Source organism: Caloenas nicobarica, chromosome Z, assembly GCF_036013445.1.
Source record: "Caloenas nicobarica isolate bCalNic1 chromosome Z, bCalNic1.hap1, whole genome shotgun sequence".
Taxonomy (NCBI): Eukaryota; Metazoa; Chordata; class Aves; order Columbiformes; family Columbidae; genus Caloenas; species Caloenas nicobarica.
Genome location: NC_088284.1, coordinates 93247354 through 93270572, shown reverse-complemented (window position 1 = coordinate 93270572; position 23219 = coordinate 93247354). Strand labels below are relative to the sequence as shown.

The following is a 23219-nucleotide window of genomic DNA, read 5'->3' as shown; positions in this document are numbered from 1 at the left end:
GTGAATGGTCATTCATTACAATGTAACCTAAAATCTGTAGTAGAATAACTAGATAAACATGTCCTTTACATTGGGAAACAGTGGTTTAAGGGCTTAATGATGGGATTAAGAATCTCTTCATCAATGTCTCAGTGCTTTGCTGAATTAGAGACTAAGACATTACATGGCCTCTACTTAGATTCAGAGTTAACAAAGCCTTATGGTGCACTATATACAGCGTGAAGGTCTCAGTCTGCTTTTTGGGTTTCCTTTTTCTAGAATTCATGTGTATAATGGATATAAAGTGGTTAATGGTAGGCTTTTTGTTTGTTTGTTTTGTTTTCTCTTTGTGGATCCAGTAAGTGGATGGCTTCAGGAAGGACTGAGCTGAAGCATCTCTCAGGAGATATTGCTCTGTAGCATGGGCAAGGCATTTGCATGGTACTTTGAAGCTTTACTTTTTAATGCTTGATCTGCAGTTCCTGGCACAAGCAAAATAGATTTTTTGCTACTTTGGGGGGGAGGGGATGTTTTTAAAGAAATGAGATTTAAGTTGTAGGATCCGACCCATGGCTTCTGTACTGCATTGAAACAGAAACTAGAAGTGCCACTAGTTAACAAAATGCTTTGGGCCTGTCCTTATATTAACATTATATCAGATTAGTTTGTTTATTTGAACTGCAGCAGTATAATTATGTCACACCGACACAAGTCTGCACCATTTTCGTTACTGCCATTTTACAGTTACTGATTACTTACTGTTTGATAGCTCACCAGTGAGCTGAACTACTTGCCTGGCACTCCGAGTGTGCATCCTGTGGGGCAAAGTTCTGCTCTGTGGGGTTTCAGTGGTGCTCTGTGGGGTGCTTTCCTGCACCTTCAGGAATTCTGTGATTGTGCGTCAAGCCAATGCAGTTCTGTGGCATCCATCGTCTTTGCCAGTACTGGCAGCTGGCGAGGAGGATATGGCAGAGTTGTGTGGTGGGCAGACACTAACGAACAGGGCAGTAGTGTGCAGTTGCAGGCTTATGTTCAGCTAAATGGACTGACTCTGCTGGGAATTCTGCAGTTGTGGGTAACAGAAGAGGCTGAAATGAAGCTATTCAGGCCAATACATTTAACTTCACAAATAAGGTGAATTGTGAGAGCTAATGTGATCAGTTACTATGGCTCTGTTGTGGGACCACCGACTGTGGGTAGTGGTGATCTGATTGGTTTTAAGAGTAGGCCACACCTGTTTTTCGTGATGTTCAGTGTAGATGCAGTTTCCTGTACTGTGCCTGAACACCATGCCCGCCTCGGCTGTAGTTCCTGTTTGCTGTTGCAGTGATGTACAGAGCACTCTGAGTGGATGCACCGTGACGGCAAAACTGGGCTCTCATCAGTTAGTTTGTCGCTTCTGTGGGGCAACCACGGAAAAAACAGGAATATTAGCATAAGTGTATTTTGCTAGGACAGCTGCATCTATACTAAAGGCCTTTGTTATTTTATTATAGATATCAGGTACCAAATAAGAAATAATTGACTGGAAAGGTTTGAGCTGGGCTGTGAAATATAATATATGCAGATTTTTCATGGGGTTTTTTGGTGCCATAAAGAGAGGCTGGTATATGGCAGGACCCACAGAGGATTTGCTCTGACCTATTATGCAAATCAGGAAAACTGGGCTGTGTTTGTAAAAACCTCAATGTGGACATGACTAAATTAGTTAGCTTTTTTTGCCTCCAGTTCCTGTGGATTTCTTTAAGCCTTATTTTCTTCACTGGAGATGCCCTAGTTTTTAAATGACAGAGACTTTCTTACTTGTTATCTAAATAAGTACAGATCAGAGAGCTTGAATTAAAAGCTTGTATTATCTGTTTCACATTTGTGGTGTTCTGTCCGGTGCTGAAGCAAACTCTTTTTTTCTGTTGAGGTTTTTCCGAACACTTGCTATCCTGTAATGTGGTAGCAGGGCTTATAGATTTTGAGTTTCCATTAAACACAAGAACATGTTAACCTGAAAATGAAAGTAGCAGAACTGGTGCTGTTTCTGTTAAGGAGAACCAGGGGGACAGCTTTCCACTAGCTTTCCACAGTTGTTATTAGCGTGCCACAAAATACAATAGGTGCCAGATCTATAGCCAGGAGAAGGCATAATTAAGTCTGCAATACCAAGGTGCTAATAGATTGTATCAAAGTTTCGAGATAAATCACAGGAATAATGTGAGGCTCTGTCCGTTAGTGTGATGCAAATATTTGCAAGCAGCTCAGGTCATAAAGGTGAACTCCTCATGCGGATTACTACAACAGTAGTAGTTTTCTGAATTAGTGCTGGGCATTAAACCCAGAGAATATTGCTCAACTCTTGGAATGTAAGGCCCGATATACCTTTTTTTTGTTAGCTCATGAAAGTCAATACTCAAAGCACTTAAAGATTACTATAATGTACAGTTTCTTCTATGAAATTTAGAAATTAAAAACATGTACAGGAACTTCATAAGTACAGGTGTAACTTCCTTCTGTGTACTTATATTTGTTAGACTATCAAAATAAATAGGTTAATAAAAGAAATAAGAGCTAATAGTAAGTGTAGTTGTTACTTGCCTGATTTAGAAATAGTCCTTGGAAATAATTGTGGTGCATAGCTGCTCTGAAGTTATTTTTCTATCTGTGTGTATGTATATAATTTTTTTCATATATAAACTTCATGTAACTTTTGAGGAGAAATTGAGAGTTGATGATTGAAAGAAGCAGAAAAAGGTTGGTGTGGGTTTTTTTTTTTTTTTTTAGTCCCAAACACATACTGGCTAATTAAACAGGAAATTGTATTAGTGATCTGTTTTAGTATATCGCTGATGCTATAGTTTGCTTATGAACTTAGGAACTTCAACATATTTGTTTTCAAAAACTGTCAAAAGGAATACTCAGTTTGGGTTTTTGTTGCAGATCACTAAGACTCAAGGCAGGTCTGTGACGTAAATTTAGGATGGAAAAGTTCTGGTTGGTTCATTGACCACACCATGTGCTGGAACTCTAATCTTCGCCCGTACAGACTTGAGACTGTTGTTCAAAAAGTGTCAGACTTTGTCAGCTGGTGCTGCTGCTAAGAATGAGTATGTGCCATGTTGCGTTGCTTTATATTTACACAGACAGCTATATAGTGAACAGATTTTGTTATTAGTTTTGTTTCGGTGGGTTTTCCCTCCTTCCAAATTAGTTTTCAGCCAGATCAGCTTCACAATCTGGCTCACTGTGTGGCCATATAAAGGTTTGTACTGGCATATATCAGTGAATGGTCTGGGACAGGAACAAATTGTTAGGCAGGATAGGACTGCTGGTTCTTTAGGGTGCTTTTTTTTTTTTTGCTTGTAATGCTGGTTTATCCAGTAAAACGTTTATCAGATTACAGGCTAAGATTTACTCTCCTGTATGTGGATTTGAGGTAGGGACTGTGAAGAGAGCCCAATTCTGCTGCAGATGAATATACAGATAACGAACGGTCCATGCACTGGCTGTGGCAACAGCTTCACCTTCTACAAACAGAAGGTCTCACAATATGCTGCATGTGACAGTAAAAACCTGTTTGTCTGAAAAAGCATTGAGAATAGAATTGTTTTGGACATCATGTGTGGATGGAAGATGTTTCATTTAGTTTGTTGAAGGTCGAAAACAGTTTTGTAGCAGTATGCCAGACAAATGTGGGAGTATGGCCACAGCTTTATTTGCTGGCTTTGAGAAGTTGTTGAGTTTTATACACTCGAGACAAGGAGTAGTTTTGAAAAATTTTGAGTCTTTTTGTTATTTCTCTAAATTAAGTGAAAGAAAAAATAAGTATGCAATTGAAACAGATGGGATTGAATTCTGGAGTGAAGACAGCTTAGGGTGCAAATAATTCTGTAAAATTACTGTCCATAAAGATACTGAAGAGTGTGAGGTATTAGTTTGGTAATGAATACATTTGTCATTTATTGAATAGTTCGATAACTGTGAGCTGTTTGAATATTTAGTAGGATAAACCCCCAAACAATGGTAATTTGAACATCTGCAAGGACAGAATAGCTCTTAATGGTCACATGAGCATCAATTAAAGCACCACATAGATAACTTTGAACTACGATGCACAAGACTGATGCTGTGCTTCAGAGGTCTAGCCAAATTTGAGGCAAAAAGACCTGAAAATATGGTGCAGAAATAGCAAATTTGAGGTAACACAGTGATTAATGTTTTCTAAGTTCTCATGGTGTTGAATAATTTTCAAAATTATCAATTCTTTCTCCTTTTCCTTGTACCCATTGACAAACTGCGTGTGTTATCTTCATAACTCAGCTATGCCATTAGAATCTGGGACTTTTTTTTTAATTTGTGCTGTTGGAGTGAAGGATTATCTTTAAAATAAACAAGGAGAGTGATTTGGTGATTCCAGATGCTCCAAAACTCTCTATTAACAACTGGCTTATTTGAGTAATGTGGGAAAGAACCTTTATGCCAGTCCTTAGATAAATGGAAAGAATTTGCTTAGTTCTGTTCTTCTGCCTACCTTTCTTATTTCTCTTCTGCGGGAAGAGGAACATAACCTCTTTTATGACAGATTTTAGGACTTAACACTGTTTACATCACATAGGTTATTAGATATGAGACTGAAATTGCTCTTTCATCATTGTGATGCATCACTTGGATTTTTAAGTAGCAGAAGTCCAAAAGCCTCCAAAACTAATGTTGAGAATTTAGGAGGAATGCAAATTGACTGTGTGGCCTGTTGCTTTTTGCAAACATAATATGTAAAACCACACAATGCTTTTCTACTTCATGTGTTTATTTATACAAGAAGACTTTGCAAAGCAGTTAAGTGGAATGTGTTTTAAGAGGATGTTCACTTTATAGACAGATCTGCATATGAAAGGACAAGATTACTTCTTTCCTAATTCTCAAATCATGTAGGCTAAAAGTGTAAGACAAATGATGACAAAGAAGTGTCAGCTTTTCTTAAAAATAGATTAACCTCTGAAGTTGTAAGGATGTATGCTGCTGACAGCCTGTCCAGAGTGCATGGGGAACTGCATGGGTGTAATGGGGTGGAGAGACAGGATACAGTAAATTACATTCTAGCAAAAGACGAGAGATGACAGAGTAAGACTGAAGGCAGGGTTTCAAAGACTTGTATTGAAAAGTACCAAAATAAGCATACTACAGATCTACAGAACATTTTAAAATCAGCAAGTCCTTTTTGTAGGACATGTTCTAAACTTAGTGGCAGTGGTAGAAAAGTAAAAGTACTGTAAATCGTACATGCCTGACTAGTAGTGTAGCATTCTTGAACTGCTGCCCATTTAGGACTCGGCAATCTCCTTTAATGGAAACATGTTTTCTTCAATATTTCAGTTTGTTTGTTTCTTGTTTATAAGCTCATATGAAACTGATGTTTTACGTTGAGAATGACTAGATGTTAAAAGTTATAATTTGCAAATTATAATATCTGTATAACTGGAGGTCTTCAGGAAGGTTATTTACATTTTGCTCTTGAATCTTAACCCATTATTTAGTGATTTTTCTTCGAGTTACTAGGATTTGTGATTCAGCCTCTTCTCTCCTGAAGAGATGGTAATGTGACATTTTGAAATTTAAAATAGATAGTACTTTAACATTAGAACAAAATAATTTATTTCAGAAGGGTTTTTTGGAGGCAAACTCTTTCCTGAATTTTGCCTTTTGTTATAACATACTGTAAAATGTGGGAACAATTTATGATTGTTAATTTAAATGCTTTAGAAATTGGCGTCCGCCTCTATCAGGATTCTGTACAAGAGAGTGAGTGAACGTATTCTCAAGCTTTAATTAAACTGATTCTAACAGGAAAAAAAAGTCCTTAGCAGTTTCTTAAGCACAGGAGGCAAAAGAACATTGGTCTGCTGTTGAGTACTATTCAGTATCATCTTCTATTTTTCAGGTGAGCAGCCAGCACTAATATTAAAGTGTTCTTTTTGAAGTGTTTCTTTTTGATGGGAATATCTCAGTGACACAGTCAGGGCAGCAGCTGCCATGTACATGGGAATTGGTTTCTTTATCTCCAATTTGATTCTTGAACCAGATGACCTTGGGTATGAAAGAAAGACAAGGGAGATGTAAGTTCTGCAGGTGGTCTCCCATTTTTTGTAACTCTTTCATTTCTATAATAGACAATACTGTTTTATGGACTCAAAAGTAGCATTTAATTTCTTTACCATTTGTCTACTTTCCCATCTGTTGCATTTACTTGAATTATTTTATTGTCAATTTAAGATTTATACAGTACTTCAAGTAAACAGATTTTTAAAACTGAACTACAGGCATCCTAATTCTGAATTTATTCATAAACACTTTCTAAACTATGCAGTTGAATTGTTTTCTTCTTGATTTCCATCAAGCACGTAATATTTTCTGCAGATTTCCTTCACTAATTTTTGTCTTGCGCTTCGCTAACCGTGTATGTTGAAAATGTCAGATGTTTCTAATTACTTTTATGAATTTTTCCACTGCTATAAAATAAGCCGTCTACTGTCCTGAAGTGTTTAAGTGTTTCTTTATCGCAGTGAATATAGTTGAAGCTTAGCATATAGTCAAGTACATTTACCGGGAATTCCTGCAAATCTGAGTTCCAGCAGGAATGAGCCTGTTGTTGGCACATACTGGGAATGATCAGAGATGCCACTTCCTCAGGGTCAGCAAAAGGAGGAGAGAAGGGCCAGCTGCGGTTCTAGCACCTCCAGAGAATGGGGAGAACCTATGTCTAGGCAAAAGCATTGGCTGTACCCCAGAATGTTTATAGTAATGCCAGTTCATTGCATCCTGGCTAGGTGAAACCATGGGAAGGGTGTGAAAAAGAAACCAGTCATGCTCTGGGAGGTCAGAGAAGGGTACAGTTGAGAGGATGCTAGCCTGAACTAAATATAGTATCTTATTTTGGAAGATGGTGTAGACAGATTAAAACTGTACTTTATTTTTGTGTAGTTTAATTTCTTTATTTTAATTATAGAAGCTGCTTTTTTGTTTTTCTCCTGTGACTCTTGACATCTCTAATTGAATGCTTGAGAGAGCCTCAAAACACAAACCCACCCTCTCACACACCCTCCACCCACAAACCATCCCCTCTCCTTTCAAATACAGCTAGGAAATAGTCACAACCTCCGAAAATTTAAGCTTCTGTCAGAATACGTTGGTCTCTTTGATCAGGTAGAAGTCTTCCTGCTGGTATTTTTCAGTCAAAAGTTAGTTTCTATATTTTTGTCTCCTGAAGATGACACGCTTTAGATTAGGTAGCTCATTATAGAGGAATACATAGTAGATACTCTTGGGAATGCAACAGGTTAAACTTCAACCATAAATAGCTTCTGGCTGCAGTAATTTATTTCTTTAGCTTAAAGGACTTCTTCATGAAGGTTTTGCTGAATGTCATATCTAGAGTAATTTTGTAGCTCTTGGTTATTAATAAAGCAGAATATTCTATTTCTGTTTAACATACTTTTCATGCTACAGTTTCGATTACTAACTAAAGGTTTTTCTCAGGCTGCTAACTAAAATGCTTCTGAACTGAAATGAGGTAGTACACTTTGCCTTGAAGCAAAATGTCTTGAAAGCTACGAATATATCAAAATCAGTTACACTGGAATATTGGCAACAAATATTCCTAGAACATTCTTTTACATTGTGTGTGTGAAAACTTCTGTGTATATATGCCCTGTAAAACAGGGTGAGGCTTTTAATAATAAAACATGGGTAAGTTTAGGATAAAGAGAGATTAAATACTGCATTCAGGATTCCATTCACATGATTGGTGCTGGAAAACAAATAGAATGCACGTGTAGTCTTACCCACTCTGGAAAAGGAAGAGCATTGAAATCACTAACAAGTCTGCCTCATTGTGGGCTTTCTGAATACTCGGCAGTATAAAAAGCAACACATAATTCACCTAGTTTAGTGCAGATATGAGGTAAGAACTTTTTGCAATTTTAATGTAAACTTGGCTATATAGCATATCCTTTAAGATTTATTTTTATAGGCACATCTATACATGATGCATTGAAAAGCTGTTGGTTTATGCTGCTTTATTTCTGTTATGTTACAGGTCTCATTGGTGTGTTGGTTATTTGGAAATGGATGCTTCCTGTTTTCAGTTTATCTGATATTGAAACTGTGCTGATAACAACAGCTAGGTAGACAAGAGTCCTACACAAGTATATATGCAAAATGAGAAAAAGCTTGTTTGGGAGACAGTACTGACACTGAACATAAAGAGTAAAAGTTGCTAAATGAGCATTAAGAAATCCTTCAACTACAATCTTAGAGTTTTATTCAATACTTCTCACTGTCACCTTCATTTAAATCTCAGAGGTTCATTCTGTGTCGTAAGAAGGTAGATATGGATTACTGTACTGTGGGTCAGGGGAGGATCAGGGCTCTTAAAAACTAAGAAAATGTAGGAAGTTTTTAAAACCAGAACTTTAAGCAGATTTGTATTTTGGAATGTAAATGTATTAAGAATTTTTTGTAGTCCACATAATCAGTAAGTGAAATCACCTGCCTCTTTCATTGCTGTTGCATATAAAGCAGTTAGGTCAGGAAACTTTCTTTTTGCTTATGTTGTAGGTTAAGACAGGCTTCTGTTTCTTCATGACTTCTCTAATACCTAGTGAATTCTTAAATAGAAAATCGACATTAAGAGCCAGTGAGAAATTTCCTACCATATTTTAAGGGCCAGAGAAAGGAGGTTTGCAAAAACACTATTCACATGTGTCACAGCATACATCAGTGATGCTCTGTAAAAGTCTCAGACAAATGGGGGTGTGAAGTAATGCTTCTATAAATAACTCTGCGTTCATCCATAAACTTTTACTGAAAAGGCATGGAATGAGATGCCTGCGTCTCTTCAAGTGGAATTTTTGGGTGTGGCAACACTTATGCCTGATAGAGAAAAGTGATCTTTTCTACTGACCACCTGGAAAGATGAGGAAAGTATTTCAGGAGGCTTTTCAATCTTCCTTCTACAGCTGGAGATGAAAACAGGAGCAGCCTTTCCAGCTGGTTGAAGTGTAGAGTGTGAACTTAAGTAGCTTCAGATACAATAGCAAAAACTACTGTGAAAGAGGTCTCAATCCCAGAGTAAAAAGACATTGTTCATATTTTTTACCAAGGAACTTACATTCCTTTCCTGTCATAACAGATTCATCTACCGAGCTAGAGGACCCATAAGCTGTGGCGAAGGCACTGTTGCACAGTCCTAGAAAGCAAAAAAATCTGGTTCCTTCCCCAAGATCTAGTATTTAGCCACTTGGCATGTTGCCTCATAAAACAGATGTTAGTATTATCTCTGATATGTATTGCTGCATTTGTAATGTACAAAATAGTTGGCTGCTAAAGATGATGTCTTAATTAGAGTGGAATGTAGACTCTCAGCTCTTCCATTACTTTTGCAATGGCTAAAAATAACTCCTGTAAAATACAATAAAGTTAAATGGACTAACAAACCAGTTATCTGTGCTGAAAGCTGGAATTGCCAGAAACAAAAGAGATTTTTTTCCTTTAATCATAATTGTCCATCCCAGAAATAGAGATTGTCATATGTGGATCACTTTGTGCTTTTCAGATTAAATAAATTAGTATATTTTCCTTTAACAGTGTCCTGACACTTGTGTGTGTTATTGAGAAATTCCTGTTTACTAGATGAGGATGTCTTTTACATCATTTCAATGATTTTAAGATTTTTTTTAACCTACACAGAGGCAAAAAAGTCCCAAATAGTACTGACTTGTTTTTGTAGTAGGCATTTTAGCATTCTTCTCCTGTAGTTTAGTTAGAATGTGTAACACTTTAAATTCCACCACTTACAGATGTGGCAATAGCTGATACGGTAATTTATGCATGAGCAGAATGGTCCAGCTGTTGCATAATCTGAAACAGGTAATAATACCTTTTAGTTAGGTAATAGTAGCTATTATCTAATTATTTTTTGTCATAATAGAAGAAAACCACCTCACAAATGGGAGTGGACCTGCTTGTCATTAAGTATTAATAACTGGGGTTTGGGTTCCTCGGGATTTTATTCTGTGTAGTGATTAAAACTTCTTCATAACCAGAAATTTAACCACACATTTATCTTAATGTTAATGTTACAGCCCTTGAAAATTTGTAGTTGCAATGTTAACTTTACATTACGGTAAGTATATTTTTTGGATTCACGCCCAACGAACTGTCACCTTTGTACAGTGTGCGTTGTGTTTGAGGAGGAGTTATCAAAGTCATAAGGCGTGATTGTGACTCATGTCTGTTGCCTGACCTTTTTACCTTTGAAAATCTCTTCTGCCAGATTAAATATCATATCCTGTAGCTTGGACAATACAATAGTATTATTTTTTCCAGCATCTTGAGCTATATGTGTAATATTCTTCTGCTCTGAATGTTAGACAAAATTAGGGAAATGTTTTATATGAAAAAACAGTAAAAGTGTTTATATTGGGGTGACAGAACAAAATCATACTAACTCGCTGTAGCAGCAGAAATAACTTTATTTTAGGTGTTTGCTTTAACGTACACTTCAACAGATACCTGACTTGTTATGTTTGATTTGGGGAAGGGGAAGCGTGTTTATCTCTTGTGGACAGATTACTGGTTTTTACATTACTAGTACTTAGTGGCAAATTCTCCACACAACCTTAGCTTTATCTTAAATAGTTATTTTCTTCAATAAGGTAGGCTGGAATTCAAGCATTTCAGAGCAGTAAAACAGCTGCTTGCACCAAACTTGAGCTTAATGTAACTCCAGAGAAATCAATCAAGTCAAACTGAAAGAAGTCCAGTGATAAGAATTTCTGTCCAAAACCCCTTGCTTTAGTCTCTAGCAGTAATTAAAAATATGGGTATTAATTTCTAAAAGAAATTGATTCCATGCATACCCTTATGTAATATTTGGTGAGAATATTAAAATATACACTTTATTTTAAAAGCACATTCTGTATATAATCAAGAAGTCATTCTAGGCCATTAGAATGAAGTTGTTTATATATTTACATGGTACAGAAAATTACAGATGTTCCCCTGAAGAAAACAATAACTCTGGGTTTATTTGACAGTGCTGAAAATAATCAACCACCAAAACCTAAATCCCTTTCAATGTTTATTTTTCCTATAAATTTTAAAATTTAAGGTGTGGGTTTTTTTTTTTTTCAAAGCAACCTCAAACTATCAAACACACAAAGATAGTAATTTCTCTGCTATTTACCAGTTTTCACATTTTTATTTGGAACGGTCAAAACAAGTTTGTGTGTGGAATTCCTGTGTTGGCAGGAGATACAACACACATACTTGTCCGTTTTTGCTGCCCAGTGCAGTACATTAAATGTACAGCTCCAGATCATAATCTGTGACTAAAGGACTTATTTCCTTAAAATATATTGTGCTGCTTCGAACTTGCTTCTCTTTCATTTATTAAACTGTCATTTAATCCACCTGGCTCTCCTCATCTTTCAAAAAGGAGTGCGTGGATTTATCACATTATGAATACATGCTTTGATAATGTTATAGGAATTAGATGAGAAATTATCATTTCTGTGCTTCTACTGCATGCATATAGGTGAGGCTGCATTTTAGGGGGAATTACTTCAGTCTTCTTGGCACAGTTCTATGATATATCGTTATTGGAGATACTTACAGCATTCAGTATAGTATTAACAGTTCATAAAATCTTTTTCCCTGTATCTTGAAAGAGCTCGTTTATATTTTGGCATTTAATAGATCTTCTGCTACTGTGTGTGGTCTGCTTGAAAACATATTAATTATGTAAAATGCCGTTTTCTTCACAGTAGGTATTCTGCTTCTTTATCTTGTTTTACTAACTCAGTTGCTATACCACCACTGATAATCATTGGTACTTCACATGCACGTAAAAATGAGAAGCTAAATTAAAACTAAGACGGCGAAGTCTCAGAGAGAATGGAGGAGTGGCATTATTGGAGGCATAATTTCATAGCTGATCTTGTTCCTGGACACATGTAAATAAAAGTTGTGACAGCAGGCCCCATTCATCATAACAGGGATTTGTGCTGTTTCTTTTGCACGTCTGAAACCAGAGTTGGTTTGTTTCCACTCTGTTGGGCTTGGTTGGGATGTTTTGACTGGGAGTAGGAACTTGAAGTGATAGATAAAAGTTCAGAAGCCACTGCAGCATCTATACCATGCCTGTTGCCAGAATATCCAGTCACACTTCTTGGATGCTGTAGCCATCTGCTGATCTTGGATTCAAGAGCATGTTGTTGTGCTGTGCCATAGCCTCCATCCAGTCCTGATCATGAGAAAGGTGATTGTGGGGATTTTATTTTGATGTCTTATTTCTTTGCAAGCCTCCTCGTGGGTCCTTCTCCTGGCATGAAACCATCAGGAGCTGCTACAATTAGCAGCAGCTGAAGGCAGCATTTCTTAAAATGTTGTCCTCCTGTCCATAGCAAGAAGATCTCTCTCTCTCATGCCTCTTTCTATCATGGATGCTGGCACAGCACTGCATGGACACAACTTCCAGGTCTGTGAGCAAGTCTGCGCTGCTGTCCGAGTCCCTTTTGGGGAGTGTGTGCCTTGCATTAGTGAACACTGGCCTGGTCGGGGGTTGTTTGTAGCTGGAAGCCTAGATGTTGGTGAGGAATTCCCAGAGAATTTAATTAACTATTCAGGTGCAATGTTCTGGCTGAAGCCGGGCACACAGCTTTTCATACAGATGCTGTAGGACTGAGTGCTGCAGCCCAGCAGCCATCATGGGATTAAAACCAAACATTCCTCCTGCAGCGTTCATCGGGCCAACAGCTCAAACCAGGAGAAAGAGATGCAGAGGGGACCAGCTAATTGAGTACTGTAGGTTGAATATCCCTATTTTAAGGAACACTTTTTATTTTTTTTTAATCTATGTCATCTCTTACAGCCAGACACTCACTGTTTGCACACAGGAATTGAATCTCATTTAATCAGTGTCCTACTTGAATTCATCCACCTATAATGCAATGCACTATGGATATTTGTGCCTTAAACACCCTCTTGTTACAAAGCAGAGAGCTGTGACTTAGATTAAATTTAAATCCTGATTTGCAACATGTTAGCACAACAAACTAATGCCAAAATCTATTAAGCCTCCAAGGTTTCTTTTTGTTCTTGATGCTGGGCGAGTGCTGAGATCTTGACCACATTTACGTTTGTTTCTGGGCAGGAGGAAACGGTCCATGTAGTTCCAGTAATCCAGACAAGCTGTCACATCTGGATTTATGAATGACTTCAAGAGGGAAGGAAAGTTTGCAATTGATTAACCTTATTCTTAAAATCAAAGACTACTGTAGTTTCAGGAATTACTATAGAGAGCTTCAGGGACCTTGGCAGTTAGCTCAGAAAACCAACTTTTTTTTCTTTTTTCTTCATTTTTTTTCCTAAAAGATTATTCAGATAATTATACTAAGAGACCTAGTAGTTCCAAATACCTACTTGCAGCTCTTCAAAATGAAACAAAAATTAATAAACATTTAGTCTTTCTGGATTATGGTAACTTTTAGAATCATACATAAGATGAAAATCCTGGTTTTATGTTTGAAATGTGTACACTTACACTAAATAGCCAAGCATTTTTTACTATATTTGTCAAACAGGTTTTCTTATCGCTTAATTGTCTATTATTGTGTAAAATTCAAGAGCATATAAAAATGAATGCTAATAGTTTTGGGAAAAAATATATATAGTTTTACTGTGAGCTTTGATATGGTCTTTTTTCTTCTTTTCTGAAGGCAGGTTGAGTGTGCGCTAGTAGCAAGGCAGTGTCGAGTGTAAATAATATTGTGCATGAGTACTCATCAGCTATTAAGTATTCTGTAGTTTAAGGCTCCACTTACTTTTCTATAAGAACTTGTACCAGAAGTCAGCAATCTGGGTTCTTGCCCTGTTTAATGTTTGCTATGGTGAGTACATGGTGCAACACAGTGCAGTCGTACTATGGTCTTAGGAGCAAGGCTTTGGGAGGTATTCATGCCCAGGATTCTAGCGTTATCTTTGTCTTCTAAGAGGTGGCACTTTGAGAATCTCATTTTGAATTGGAAGTCATCCAGTTTACATAACTCAAGCAGATTCTCTGATATTGTTCAGCCTCATCGTACTCTTTTCTATTGAGCAGTACCATTTCCATTGTTCAGCAATTTAGATGTTTTATTCCTGAATGGGATTTTGAGTGATAAATGAGTTTGGCAAGGCACCTGCTTTCACCAATTATTTGGTTCAGAATTGACCTGATGGAAAAAGTGCGGGGCCCCCGTGGGTTTTCATAAAGAACATTACTACCCTCTTTCACCACATCAGCCAGAATAGACTCTCTGTATTATTAAAAGACATGCTCAGACCACTACCCATTATTTTCAGCAATTATATTTAAAACATTTCCTAGGAGTACAGAAATTGAAGGCCGGCCTTTTGAATTCATCTGTGTAAATAGATAGTCTTCGAGCCAGCAATCAGTGAGGCTGAGTCATTAGGTCATTGCAGTAGGAAAGCTATATATATGGGCTCCTTTTTCATATTTTTTTAAAAGCAGTAGTATCTAATTTGTGGTCCTTGATAGTTTGTTGTAGTAAACATAGCTTCAGTTTCATTATATGCTGAAACCTTTCAGAAATCTATGCTCTGGCTCGTAAACATGTATTTTCCCATTGCAGAGCAGCATGCATCACTGCCCCTAATTGCTGTCCCGGCAGCAGGTGCCTGCCGGCCGCCCTGCCCTGCACTGCCAGGGCAGAAGGATGCTCTGCCCAAAGATCAGCTCCTCTCCTTCAACCAGCAGTCCAAACACCGCCAGAATTAAAAAAGAAACTGAGAATCAAGAACTGGCTGCCCATTCCTTTGTCTTGGTTTTTAAAGCGGTGAGGCCTGTTTTGCCAGCAGGAGTGGTTTAGTCATTATTTGCTTCAGATCACTTCCACTCTTAAGATACTTTATGTTAAATGATTCTGGGAGGGAGAGTAAAGGAAGTGGCTGTGCAAAATCCATTGATGGTTTCTTGGCATGGAGAACACGAACAATTTCTTCTGTCTTTGCACCCTGCCTGCTTGAGCAATGTAAAGGAAATGACTTGGCCCCCATCTCCACATGTTGTTTCTTTTGATGTGCTTCGTGTCCGGGTTGAGGGGACAGAAAACCTGTGTCCTAATGGATGCGAGGCTCAACCCATGAGGGAGTTTCTCCACATGGGGAAAATAATTTTTGAAAGAATCTTCAGCTCTAACGAGAGACCTGTAATAGATTGTCATCAAATAAAGAATATTCTGTGTCTTAGGTCACTCTCAGTTTAAAAGTAGAGCTTGAGTTTAGCATTTTGGGAGATTCTTTTCGTAAAGAAAAGAGTCCTACCTCACTTCTCTTATTCAACAATTAGACGCTCTGTCCAGTTGTGTCCATCTTGACATTATCTCAGTTTGCAAATGGGACGTTGCTGAGGCTGCTCATCTCCCTGGCATGAGGATCTGTCTCAAACCTTGATTGCAACCCCACAGCAAAACGTGTCAGCACAGGAGCAGAGCAACTTCACTTGCAGAACATGTTCTTGCTCTGCATTCACAGCGACCAGCAGGGTCACTGAGTGTGCAGTGGCCTCCGTGGAAGACTGTTCCACAGTGACCTTTGTGCCAGGTAATACATCTAACTGGGTGACAGGATACTTTTAGTTCAAAATTATAAACTCTGGATAACAAGAGAGACTGAAGGAGTGTTATCTGTGGCTTTGGGGAGATTTAAAGATGAATGTTTAAATGCCTGGGCAATGTGAGCAGCTCCCAGTGTTGTTACAGCATCCACACTGTTGAGCTCTGAGCTGCCTCAGAAGCAGATTGAAGACTTTGTATCCTGAAACTCTTAAGTCCAGGCACAAAAATGCAGCTGAGACTGCTCAAGCTGAGGAGAAATTTTAACTTAATAACTGGAAATTTGGAATGCAAATTACTAATGACCATGGGGATTTAATTTAATTGAAGTCTTATTAGAGACTGTATATCTGGAGCAAAGGCTCCACAACCTGTTTATGGAAGAACATAACATTCCTTTAACAGGTGGAATGTAGGGCTTGTAGAGGGATAAAATCCTCCCCGTAACAAAATACGTTATTGTTCAATAGGTAAACAATTAACTGAAGTCTCTTTGGGAAACCCTAGTCAAGAATATTTCTGAATTATTTATATTTTAATTACATTGTTCCGTTTGAGAAGTGTACATTCTTGGCATAATTTTAGCATACTTCAGGTGCTCCTGGAATACAGAATGGTGGTTTTCTTTTGGTTCTGGGCTTCTTTTGGTGTTTTTTGTTTGTTTATTTTTGGTTTGTTTTGTTTTCTTCTCCACATTTACCACTTGTCTTTCTCCTGTGAAGTTTGAAAAGTTTAATATCACGCTTTGAAGTAGGTAGGTGATGAGTTTATTGTTAGGAAACTTGCAGAAAAGGTGCAAAGGATTATGGTTTGAAAAGACACACTTTTTTATTTACAAACACTGTTTTGATCTCTATTCTTAAAGGCTCAATAGTAGTATACTAATCTTGAAGGTCTTTTCTTACATACTAAATTTCTATGTGTTAGACAAACATGGAAGTCAAAGATCTGAATCTAATTTGGATATACTTAGTGCTTAAACAAATAGTTTGCTATACAATTGCTATATGGATTTGTTTTCAGTTCCTGTTGTTTCTCCAACAAAAACACTCAACATGTGGCGGTTGGTTTCCTTCGTTATGGATATGAACCTTTGTACTAATTGCTCATCACTATTGATTATTCTTTGGGGAAAAAAAAAAGTCGATTCCTTTTATACGCCTATATATGGAAACAATGTCCTGTATTTCCCAGTACAACTATTAATAACCTCTCTACAAGTGCATAATAAATTATTTATTTTAATCTGTACTAACAGAAATATACTTAGAGGAATCACAAGTGCACTTTAAGTATAAAATTGCATGATTTTTCCCCCTTTTGTTTCTTATGCAGTTTGTCATTTCTGAATTGCTTCTTTGTTATCTGATAGACTAATTCTGTGGCAAGATGGTGATTCTGACTACTTTTAATAATTAAGAATCTTTGAGTTACTAACCTTTTTACTACCAGTAGCAGTTATGGATAGAAATATTTTAATAAGAGGGGTTTAAAGGAGATTTAGGAAACCTGTAAAATTATAGTAGATGACTGGTAGATTTGATCTTGCTTATGGATGACAGTATCACTGGAATGAAAGCTGGAGAGGGACTTCTTACAAGGGCATGTAGTGACAGGACAAGGGAAAATGGCTTTAAACTGAAAGAGGGGAGATTTAGATATAAGGAAGAGATTCTTTCCCATGAGGGTGGTGAGGTGCTGGAACAGGCTGCCCAGAGAAGCTGTGGATGCCCCATCCCTGGCGGTGTTCAAGGCCAGGTTGGATGGGGCTGTGAGCAACCTGGTCTAGTGGAAGGTGTCCCTGCCCATGGCAGGGGGTTGGAACTAGGTGATCTTTAAGAGCCCTTCCAACCCAAGCCAGTGTATGATTCTATGATTGTGCACAGAATGAATTGTTTGATTAGCATTATCTGTTGACGGGTATGACCAAGGCACAACCTTCATGATCCTCATTTCCCCAAAGTCTTTCAAAAGCAAACAAGTCACTGTGGACTATATCTAGCGATCATGCTTTCTGGGATGTTCTTACAGTTTATTAGCCCAATGCTGTGCTTCTTGAACTCCTTCCTGAATGTTTCCTTCTACTGTTTCCTCTCCTGTATTGTTGGTTTTTCCAACAGCAAATAGTGATGACAACTAATTTTACACATGAAAGTTTCCAACTTCTAATCATCCCCTTTTAATCGTCAAATAACTTATTGTCCACTCAAGTATTTTAGAAGTCTAGGCAATTTCTTCCTTGTGTTTAAAAAAAAATTAGTGGAAATTTAGTCTTTTGGGTAGTTACCTACAGATCAGGCCACATATTTACTAAATACCTCCCGAATTATGACTGGACCGGATTCCAAGTTCTGGAGAGCCCTTCTGTGATCTTCACTCACTTAGCTCTAGCTAAGACTTCTTGGATAGGACCTAGTGTCTACTCATCATACAGGGTCCATATATATGATACACAAGAAGTGTTATTACATATGTAATTAATTGTATTTGTACTTCATCGGTGTACGTTCTATAACATTCTCTTTGTACTCCTACTTCTCAATGATACGTAAACATATACTAGGCAGAAAAAATGACCTTATCTGTACTGGTGGTCTGAAGATTTTTTTTTTTTTTCATCCCCTGCTCTCTTACTACACCCGTTCCTACTCATCACTGCAATGTTCGTGGGTTGTGTTTTTTGGGTTTGGTGGTTTTGGTTTGTGGGTTTGTTGTTTTTGGTTTTTTTTTTTTCATTTCAGCCTAGCTTGCTTGCACAAGAAAGTAAGACTTTTTTTTTTTTTTTTTTTTTGGTATTATTATTTTTTAAAGTTAAAGGCTTTACTTGAGCATTTTTTATAGAAAAAATCTAGCAAATTTATATTCCAGTAACATGCAAACATCACTAAGGGGTTTTTAACTTTTTTAACAGTCTTTAAAAGGAATATATTCTAATGAATGTATAAAAATTTATCATAGTTAATAGTTGCTAGAAGTTAGTCTTATTTCCTGTATCCATTTGGTCTATTAAAACACACAGTTAAATCTAGAAAATTACAAATGTGAGTCATTAACTCTGAGGCATATAACTGCCAGGCAAGCAGCCATGACAAATCCAGAAGTATTTAAATCTCTTGCAGTTAAAAATAGGCATAGTAAAGATGTCACTAAATTTAAAATAAATCTGTTGTAAAATGCAACTCCAGTTAACATGTAATGTCGTGTGAGGTTGTTGCTTTAGTGTAGACCCATGGTTAGTAAATGGTCTTACAAAGTATTTAACACACAGAGGCCTAAAGCCTAGTCATTTTAAGTTTGCAGCATGTGTTGTCAAGAAACAGTGTTTCCTGATAGTTATATTATTTTTTTCTTTCTAGGGGGATGCCAAAAGTCTTCTAGCCTCTGAGAATGTGAGTACAGGCCAAAAGTTGGACTTTTCAGATACAATGGTACAGCAGAAGCTGGATGAAATAAAGGACCAAATCAAGCGGGAAATAAGGAAGGAACTTAAAATCAAGGAGGGAGCAGAGAACCTCAGGAAGGTCACAACGGATAAAAAGAACTTGGCATATGTGGACAACATTTTGAAAAAATCGAATAAGAAGTTAGAAGACTTGCATCATAAGTTACAGGAGTTAAATGCACACATTGTTGTAACGGATCCAGAAGATGTTGCAGGTACCATACGTTATTGTGAAATCAGTTATTCTTCTTAGCTTAGATAAGCTATATCCCATTTCACATGAAAATATTGCTCTGGGAATGAGCAAATCTGGAGCTGGTGAGTTTGTTACTTATGTATGTATATTTGTTTTGACTCACAAATAAGTGTCCAGTCCCTCTGAGTTTTAGATTGTTTTCTGAGGAGCACTGTATTTCACAAACTATTTGATAATGCTCTAAAGATCAACTTAGTATGTACCCATTCTTCACTTTCAGTTATTACTATGTTAAAATATTTTCTGAATCACTGTAATATTTTTTTAATAGCTTTTCATTGTAGAAAAGTAAATTTCAGTAGCCCTTCCAGTGATTTTTCTCTGAGTTGCAGTGCAAGTGTTAGCGTTAATACACCTTTTTATTCTATGGGGAAAAAGAAAATAGAAAATTTGTACTTTAAAGTTGTTTGGTTTTTAAACTTAAATCTAACTTTTAAAAACTGTTTCTCTGTTGCACCATTTATCTGACTAACTTATCAAACATTTCTTACTGTGGCAATGATTTTTTAAGTCTTCAGGCTTTTCCACAGTGGAGCTGCCACTTTAAAGACAATTTGAAATTGTTTTCACAGAATCACAGAATGGTTGTAATTAATGGTTTTAATTAGTGTTTTCTGTGGCATGGCAGCGAGTTGGTACTAATTTTGAATGTAGCTTTTAAAAAAACCAGGCTTGGTATTTTAAGATGGAATGTTGTGAAAGTAAACAGTCCTTTTTCAGCTTTGTGGAATGACTTGGGAGATACTGCCAGCCTGGTGATGTCACATGGCACAGGCTCTTCTTGGCAAAAAGTTCCTAAATGTGCACAAGCCATGGAAGGTGTCTGTGAAGTGAACGCCAAGCCTTAAGAAGCTTGGGCAGTAGAATAAAAGACCACATCATCCTTGTGAAGAAAATTTGGTTACAGTGAGAATTTAGGAAAATACTGGTAGGTGATGTCAGTAATTCGTACTATGTGGCCCTGTGACATGCTGTGAAAGTGCCCAAGTGTCCGTGGGGCTTGCACAGTATTCTCTGGCTTCTCTGCACTTTCTGCTTTTGACCTTCGAGTTGCAAGGGGAGGAGGCGGGGGACAGCTGGAATGAGTGATGCAAAGTACTTGCTGCAGCATGAAATGGGAATTAATCCAATAATGTATGATAGCTGTTGGGTTTTTAGTAGGATGAAGCATTCTGTTCCATATCAGTTAAAGTTTATGAAAATCCTCTTCAGTGTTGACAGTAGTGTGGCTTTTACAGGAACAGGAAGAGTGGAACAGAAGGAAGATTGTATACAAACTGTGTGTAAACTGAATGTAAAAATCTGTGTGGACATCGATTTGTGAAGTTTATCTAGTAGAAGAATGAGCACAAAATGCTGTTGTTGGAGTGCCCACCCTTCCAGTGTAGTGTTTAAAAACTCCATCACAATGAATTAAGAAGCGATATTGTCCTTGTGCGTGACTCAGGAAATGCAGTAGACCCTAAGAAAGCATGAACTAGTTCTAAAGAGATGATTTGGGTACGAAGATCTAAATAAAGTTGTTCAGTTCCTTAGTACGCTTCTGAAAAGGCCAGCAGTGCCCATTGCTTTTGTGAATAACTGTTAGCAGCCAGGCTCATCTCGCCTTGTGTTCAAATACCAGAGACTTCATGAAAGGTTCAAGGGATAAAAGATCAAGGCTAATAAACTTCTACCTGCTTTTGATGCATGGTAAACTTCTTAGTACTATGTTTTTAACTTTCATTCAATTCAAAGTGTCATTGGTAGATAGCTTCTATAGTTTTACTTAATTATTGAAATACGCCAGAAAAGACTTACTGGTTCTGTTGTGGTCTTTGTATTCTCTGTATAGTATCACATCAAATATTCCTATGTAAGACCTATTTTTATAGAATATATTGCATAACCTTCTAAAAAAAGGTCTTTAACTCTTGTAATATCTCCTTTTAGATCAAAGATCTACAAGCACCCACTGTCAAAAACTGAAAAGCTTGAGATTTTTATACTGTTTGCCTTGTAATTTGATCGCCTGTGTCCTTCCTCATTCATGGTCACTAATTCATGGGTGGAGGAGTGCTATCAGTAAACATTCTGTCTGTCTTGAGACTAAGGGGTGCAAGTCATCTGGGTGATATTCCGACTTTTAAAACTAAAGTCTTCTGTTTGTCTTAAGGTATTAGTGAGCTTGGCTTTTACAAAATAAGGCTGGTAATATAAAACTTATGACATGCCAGCTGTGTGGGTGTTTGTGTGTGCATATATAAGTATACACGTACTATTCAGCAGATACATATAGTCATAAAGATCTGACAGTGGATACATCTGTGGAGAGGTCACAGGTATCTCAATTTGGGAATTCTTGCTTTTGCTTGGGATCGATAGTGAATTTAATAAGCCTTTACTGATGAAGATGGGAGCTTTCTGAAAAAGTACATTGTTTCCAGGGATTAGCTTTATTCTAAGTCACAGCTGTTCACTTTAGCTCATGTTTGACCTTTTTCTGGTCAGTTAGTGACAAATGACTTGAAAGACAGAAGGAAATATCTGGGAGGTTTTTAGACTGTGAAGAGTATGAATGCTGAAAATAAGGTGAAGAGAGTTCAAGAGCTGTAGGAGTCAAGGTCTGCTTTCTCTCTATATACTTTAATATTTGGGGGAGTTAGCCCTACATTTTCCTTGTCTTCTAGAGTATATTGTGTAAGGTTTTGCAGGTTCTAAGTAGCGAAGTCAGGACTGAGATCCATTGAGAAGTAACACCGAGAGAATCATTGTCTATAAGATGATCATCCCTTTGACATGTCAGGCCTGAACTCTGAAGATTTTTGGACTGTTTCTGTTGATTGGCTGAAAGGTCATTGCGGTAACTTGGAAAAGTAATTTAATCTTTCCTTGTTCCTGTATCTGAAAAGTGGGTGTGAACACACATTTGTAAAGTGCTCCAAATTTAGAGCTCAAAAGTGCCATGCAAGCCATCATGACTTGTACTGTTGCTTGTAATCTCAAGCAGGAACGTACGTTACTTTTTTAACAAACCACTGATTTGTAGTGTTACTTCTTTGTAACCACCGCAGTGTAATTGATACATGTTAAAACCATTAAATGTAGTGTTAATTAATCTACTGTAGAAAAACGTGTTTTAATAACATTCCATTTCAAGCAAGTTAAGATATTTTGATTGTAGTTTGCCTAGAGCTGAAAGCTTCCCATGTCCTAATGCCATAGGAAATTATTTTCACAACTATTCAAAGAACTGGTATTAAACCTTGTATAGTGCAGTTTACCAAAAAGGTACATTACTGAATGTGGGGGTAGATTTGGCAGTGGACGTAGGATTCAGAAGCAACTTTTAGCAGAACAGAGGTTTACTTTACGTTACAGGGTTAGTGGTGAATCTAGATTTGTTTTAGAAGTGAGACTTTGTACCCAGATCTGCTCTTATCATGTAGTGTATTAGTCATACGAGGATGTGGAGTTCTAAAATTTGTAGGTCAGCGCTAGGAAATGAAGCAGAATGCAGCAATACAAAATGAGTAGAACAAGCCTTGACCGTTGCTGCTGAAAATCAGAGATTTATTTTAATGTGTAACATGGTGAAGATTATTTCAGTCTTAGAGAAGAAGTAGTTTTGTGTCTTGAAAATGTACTTCTACGCAGTAGCACAGGTTAAATTTTCTTTTCATGTGTCTAAAAAGTAGCAGTAGAGATCGTGGGTTTTAATATGACTCAGTGAGGTATAAGGTCGAAATAGCTTACCTACAGCAATTCACTGATTTAATTAGGTGTGTGTTTGATACGTAGGATATATATAAATTGGGAAATTAATCTGTTTCATAGAACGGAAGTAAAGGTGGATAGGGAGGTGAGATGATAGAAAAACCTTTGAGGGTTAATAAAAATA

At 37.3% G+C, this 23219-nt stretch overlaps 1 protein-coding gene across 1 annotated transcript in view; it reads left to right on the top strand.

The window, feature by feature from the left end:
• PKN2 (protein kinase N2) overlaps nt 1-23219 on the top strand; it is a 56307-nt gene that overhangs the window by 5662 nt on the left and 27426 nt on the right. Inside the window, exon 2 of the mRNA XM_065656331.1 lies at nt 18998-19298. Within this exon, the coding sequence (XP_065512403.1) occupies nt 18998-19298 (301 nt within the window). The remainder of the gene's footprint in view (nt 1-18997; nt 19299-23219) is intronic.